Consider the following 6,840-nt stretch of genomic DNA (forward strand, 5'->3'; position numbering starts at 1 on the left):
AGTGGCTAAGCAGAATTAATTTTAGGGTTTTTCTTCCGTTTGATTTTTTTCTTTCCGAAAGAACATTGCCCAATACCTCATAAAGCTCAACTTCAAGACGGCCACAACTCGTCGATCTTACTGTATAAATAATTTGGGCCGCGACGGGCCTGCCCCGGTCCCGTCGCCAGCCTACTCCTCTTGGAGACATGTAGACTTGGCACGGCTCCCCCAACACTAATATTCATTTAAATACTCTGTCACGTTGTACATTGAGCATAAAATGTATGCTGTTGCTGAATTAGGCGTTCCATAATAGTTTTTGTGTTATCTCTATAACAAGTTATTAATCTTAACAAATAGACATGTGGCATAGTGTCTGACTAAACGCAGTAGTTGTGGGTTCGATTCCCATTCGGAGAAAAGAATTATTGATATTATTTCGCTCTGGTACCTCAACAAAGCGCAGCATTTCCTTGACCACTGGCCACGCGGAATGTCTGGCAAAAAACAGTACAGCATGAAGTTCAAAATTATCAATAACTCCTTTGTGACGCAAATGGAATGAAATTCTGCAACACATAAAGGTTATGAATTCTATTACCATTCGTAGGAATATTTATCTTGGTTCACATCACCCAACATCCCAGAATCTTATGTATCTACGTTTATATCTATATATAATGTTAGGACGGAATGTTTCAACACTTGGTTCCCTCTGCCTACCCTGCACAAACAAACGTCAGGCTACTTTGCTTTAATTACAACAATCAGAGATGGATCTCGGCTTATGTGTCATAGTGAAACATTTTTATATTCCAAAAAAACCAAGTTGATCATCATCATTTGAACCTGAAGTCATAAGGAAAAGAGAAACCATAATAATAATTGTAAGCCAAAAGAACCCTAGCAACCGTCAAACAAACATGTCAGGAAAAATTTTTACTGTTGATATAAATTAATAAATAATTTAGAAAAAGTACAAAACCATAAGCAAATGGGATACAAAAATATGATCTGGATTACTAGAATTAAAACAAATATTGGTAAAAGATGGCACAAGAGTAAAAAGTAGTGACGGATATGCCAGGAGGACAAGTGCACTCCCAACACCATGGGCGGAGATGTTGCCCTTCGAATCCGCAACCGCCGTCATCAGAAGACGACTATCGCACTGCGGCTTCGACTGCGGGTTCAGAGGGAGGAATGTCAGAGTCGGAAGGGCCGGCTTTAAGACCACGCCGGCGCGCCGACATCCCGCCATCGGAGGGTTTGGAGCCAGGAGTGTCGAGGATGCTCAACAAGGCTCCCGCTACCGGTGGTAAAGTGCCTCGCATGAGATGGTCTCAACAACTGAATGAGAGTGTCATGCGTGCGTACTATAGGGCAACAGAGGGGGGAACTAACCTCACTGCGTATCGTTCAAGGTTACTGTCTATGTTTCAGGAGCTTGAACCAACAGCGACCGTTACTGCACAGCGACTGTCGGACAGGGTGCGGATCATTCAGCGACGTCATCTGCTGGATGAATCCGTACTGGAAAGGCTACGCTTGAGCTTTCAGCAGGTCAATACTACCAACAACAACAGTTGCGACATCCGGTCACAGTTCCAGCATGCCAACATTGAGTCGCAAGGTAATATTGAGTTGTCTGTGAGTGCCCAGGATGATGAGCGATTGAGGAGAAGCTTGAAAGATGCTATTTTGGAATATGGTTCCATTCCGGTAAATCTCAGACCAAAATTACCTCGTTTGCCTATGCATAGACGTAACATAGCACTAGTGAGGATTCTAGATCAACATTTGCCAAGTCATTTTAACAACTGTAACGATCTTACTGATACGCATTCATTGTTGTATTGTGGTGCTGTAGCTGTATGTCGTGTTGCTGGTGTACAGTTCCCAAATAAAGGAGGTACTAAGGCGTCAAAGCATACGGTGCCGGCATGGCAGTACGACACTGAAAAGCGTATAAATCTGACTAGAATCCTCATTGGTAAGCTAATAAGTTTCAAGTCGGGTAATCGTCGACCGAGGGTCATGCGGTTTGTGGCGGAAGCATTTGCTGGAACAAATTTAAAGCCCAGTGAGTATATGGCTAACGTCACAAACCGTATTGACTTTCTGAAACAGAAACTCTATGCATTGGCAAAACGCATTAGAAGATATAGAGAACGATGGGATCGATACAATCAGAATAGTGCCTTTCAAAAGAACCAACGGAGTGTATACAGGAAATGGGAACGTTCTGGGGATAGTGTGGTTAATTGCGAGATCCCGAATCCAGATGCTAGTGCTGGTTTTTGGCGTAGTATATGGTCGGCTCCTGTTGAACACACTGAGGGTGAATGGTTTTGTGATATTGCGAAAAATTGCGAAAATATTATACCAATGAGATCAATAAAAATAAGCGAAATTGACGTGTGGTGTGCTATTCGTTATGCTAGTAATTGGAAATGTCCCGGGCTAGATGGGTTGCATAATTTCTGGCTGAAGTGGTTTCGCAGTTCACATTCCGTTTTCGCAACACAATTCCAGGATGCCCTTGATTCTGGTACGTTACCAACATTTTTGACAACAGGTGTAACATTCCTGTCATACAAATCCGGATGTACCACGGAGCCTAAAAACTATCGCCCAATAACATGCTTACCTACGATCTATAAGCTCCTTACATCTATTCTGAATAAAAAAATCACAGGACATATTGTTCGTAACAAAATTTTGGCACCGACTCAGAATGGATGTAAGGCTGGTGGCCGTGGTACAAAGGAACTTCTTCTCATTGACACAACTATAAGCCAACAGGTAAGACGGAACAGGAAAAATCTCACTACTGCTTGGATAGACTATAAGAAGGCATATGATTCAGTGCCACATACTTGGCTCTTGAAGGTCTTGGAGTTATATAAGATTGATATGACTTTGAGATCATTTTTGGAGGCTTGTATGGGACAATGGGTCACTGTCCTTCGTCATCTAGGGGAGTGTGATATTCCTGCAACGTCTGAACCGATAAGGATAAAGAGGGGTATATTTCAGGGTGACAGTCTGAGTCCTTTATGGTTTTGCCTAGCTCTGAATCCTCTTAGCACTATGTTAGAGGATTCAGGTTTAGGCTTTCGTCTTCGCCGGGGGGGTAAGGTCATATCTCACTTGCTGTACATGGATGATCTGAAATTATTTGCGTCAAAACGTTCTGATCTTATGCGGCTACTAAAGGTAACTCAAACTTTTAGTAGTGATATAAGAATGGAATTTGGCGTCGATAAATGTGCTAGCATGCATGTAGTGCGGGGGAGTGTGATAAGATCTGATAATATTTGCATTTCAGATTCTGTTTCCTTCAGAACTCTTGGTGAAGGTGAGACTTATAAATATCTTGGAATGTCTGAAGCATTGGGTATTGATGAGCGGAGCATAAAGCAATTGGTGAAGGAGCGTTTCTTTAGTCGCCTGAAAAAAGTGCTTGGCAGCCTTTTATCTGGTGGCAACAAGGTGCGTGCTTTCAACGGTTGGGTTATGCCGCTTTTAGCCTATACTTTTGGCATTGTAAGATGGACGCAGACTGAGTTAGACTCCGTAGATCGCCAAATACGTAAATTGTTGACGACATACCGAATGCACCATCCGCGTTCGTCTGTAATGAGACTGTATATCCCGCGTAAGTGTGGAGGTCGTGGCTTTTTGAATGTCAAGAACCTCCATAACCACGAGGTATGCAGTCTTAGAGAATATTTTCTCAAGATTGACGTGGATATGCACAAGGATGTGGTAACAGTTGACAAAGGCCTTACTCCTCTTTCCTTGGGCAAAGAGAACTGGCGTCGGCCTGTAGTACTTACTACTTCTGATCGCATGGCTGTATGGAAGAGCAAGGAGCTGCATGGTAGATTCCATAGAGCCCTAGTGGGCCAGGACGTGGATACTGTTTCATCATTATCTTGGTTACAGTTCGGGGATCTTTTCGGAGAAACTGAAGGTTTTGTCTGTGCAATTATGGACGAAGTTATCAAGACACGGAACTACCAGAGACATATTATGAAAGATGGCACTATCGACATCTGCCGGGCGTGTCATCGACCTGGGGAGTCCCTCAGACATATTGTCTCTGGTTGTTCTCATCTTGCTAATGGTGAGTATTTGCATAGACACAATCAAGTAGCCAAGATAATACACCAGCAACTTGCTCTTCAATATGGCCTTGTAGAATTGGAGGTGCCTTACTACAGGTACAATCCCTTGTCAGTTCTTGAAAATAGCTGTGCTTTGCTCTACTGGGATCGGTCTATTATTACTGACAGGTATATTGTTGCCAATAGACCTGATATAGTACTAGTAGACCGAGTGGCGCGCCGCGCAGTGATTGTTGACGTTACTATCCCACATGATGAAAATCTCGTGAAGGCCGAAAAAGAAAAACAATCTAAATATTTGGACCTAGCCCATGAGATTACCGCCATGTGGGATGTCAATGCGACTATCATTGTGCCGATAGTGGTTTCAGTTAACGGTTTAATAGCGAAAAGCCTCGACCAACACCTTAAGAGGCTATCGCTTAGCTGTTGGATCAAGAACCGGATACAGAAGGCAGTTTTACTTGAGACGGCGCGTATTGTGCGGAGGTTCCTCTCTCTGGAGCCCTAGCCACCGATGGCTTGGACCCTTGTCCCGCCCTCGGAAGAGTGGTTTTTTTATATTTTTAAATGTATCTTTTTTTTTTTTTTTTTTTTATAATAATTTATATTTAAAAATGTAAAAATAATTCGCTAATTTAATAAAAGTATATGCTGTATTGTAAGCCTTTTTCTAAAGTCTATAATATTTTAGCTTCGAATCTCAAGCCTCAACCTCATATAAAGGCAATCTCAATCCACTTCGGGTTTGGTTTGAAGACAAGAACAAACTAATATCATCTAATAAGGCCACTGTCGCGCCGGTCTACTCGTATACTGCAGGTTTGTTAGGTAACATTACTGAAGGACAATTTTCGCAAAGCTTCTTCGCAGGTGCTGCGCTCCCGTCATCCGGATTAGACTTAGAATACGTACGGCTTGAAATGTACTGACTTACTAGCAGCCCGGCAGCGTGTGGCAAGTGTGTCAAATACAAACAAGCTGATGCCACCGCTAAAAGTTTATATTGAAAAGATTTAGCGAGTGAACATTTTTACTTTAAATTGAGGCCGTCGCAGCAAAGCGGCAGAACGTCTTAGAATATTTCCGATCCCCACTTTACGATGAATTATGAAGGCATTGAATATTGAGTGGAGGAACTCAACGCCGCGCTTCGCCTATTAGAATGATAAGGAATATTTTTCAAAAATACAAGAAAATCCTTTCTTTTATTTGAGGCTATAGTAACTCGGCGACAGACTGTCTTAACTCTACATTTCGTCTGCCTACTCTATTATATACGAAGACTTGTTCATATATATTCACGATTGTGCATCACATAAACATAGAAAAAAGTTTGTTTCACTTTTTAATAATAAAAGAACCGTAAAATATATAATATATTTTTGTTTGTTCATTTTAATTAAGCAAAAACCTCGCGTACGTTACTAAATTCCCACGCATATTACAAAGTAATGTGGTTTTTTAAAAATAAATGATGAATCACAGGTAAAATGATGCATGGGTACACTCTGTCACGCTCCCGCTCTTCGTGTGTTACTGAGACGTCGTGCCGCGATCAATCTAATGCCCTCATTTGAATGAGTTGTCAAACAACCGTCGTTGATGAAAAGGTTATTTTATGTCAATTTTAAGGATATTTTGTATGTGATTGTATTTAGAAGTGGACAGTATCGAGACAGCGCCACAGTAAATACGACGGTACTAGTGTTGATGGCGGAATAATTAAATTATTTTCGTTTTCGTGCTCTTGATGTCTTAAGACTAAATTTTGTCTGTCTGCCGTGCACGCTGTCTTTACGTCATATTTTGATCTACATTTGAACGTAGCGGGACTCGAACCCGCACCTTGACTATCGTCCAACCACGTGTATTTAGTTTATATAAAATAATTATTTCCCCCGAGAGCAAATTGAACCGACAACCACCACGTTTACAGTCCCGCTGTGCCACAACGGCCCCCAGCAGTCAATATTGTACAATGGAACACCATAGTTTCAATTAACTCGGCGGTCGAAATCCATAACAAATAAAAACATAGCCGATGTTTTAGTATGAACTAAAATTGATTTATTGTCGCTGTGACTTTGTACGGTACCCGCTACCCGCTACCCGCCGCCCGCTGCGGTCCGCTGCGTCCTAATCGTGAAATTTGATCGAATCGTTATATTAATTATTCTATTGAAATTCGTTTATTTGGGTATTTTTTATTAATAGAATGGTTGGTTTTTGCTGTGGTAAGGTTTTACTTCCGTCATCTTTTTAATGGAAATGTTAAGCGGACACTCCTCTCGATGCAATAATCTTATATCTATGATTTATTTCTACAGCTCCATACAGGAATAAATATAATTACGTAGACTTATTCGAGATATTACATACAATTTTTAGATATAACCATCTTCTTTGGGGTGGGCAGCTGATAAAAAGAAGCGGCTTTTGCCCAGAAATCAGCAAAGGAAAGAGGGTCAAGAAACTACTTTCTACAACTTCAAGTTCAAAAAAATTTAAAAGGAATTTAAAGTAACATAGTGACCAATAAAGTAAATATAGGTATTTTGCTTTTGCCTCACGTGTTGATTGCCCGGTGTCGCGGTGCGGCGTGCGGGGTTCGGGGTGCGGGAGTACGCTGTGTCTGACATTACCTTCTTCTTCCTGGCATTAATCCCGACTATTACCGGGGTCTGCCTTCCTACTTACCCTACTCCACTTTGCACGATCTTTT

General features: G+C 41.6%; 1 protein-coding gene across 1 annotated transcript; it reads left to right on the top strand.

Moving 5' to 3' along the window:
* The first annotated feature begins 1,062 nt into the window (after window positions 1-1,062).
* Window positions 1,063-5,695, top strand: LOC146539295 (uncharacterized). Its single transcript, XM_085185977.1, has 3 exons — window positions 1,063-3,632; window positions 4,810-4,937; window positions 5,604-5,695. Exons 1-3 carry the CDS (start codon window positions 1,063-1,065, stop codon window positions 5,693-5,695), a joined length of 2,790 nt encoding a protein of 929 aa, XP_085042103.1.
* Window positions 5,696-6,840: the final 1,145 nt, after the last annotated feature.

The sequence above is a fragment of the Heliconius melpomene genome, chromosome 5, assembly GCF_056956725.1.
Source record: "Heliconius melpomene rosina isolate 202511_hmr_F chromosome 5, ASM5695672v1, whole genome shotgun sequence".
NCBI classification, from domain to species: domain Eukaryota; kingdom Metazoa; phylum Arthropoda; class Insecta; order Lepidoptera; family Nymphalidae; genus Heliconius; species Heliconius melpomene.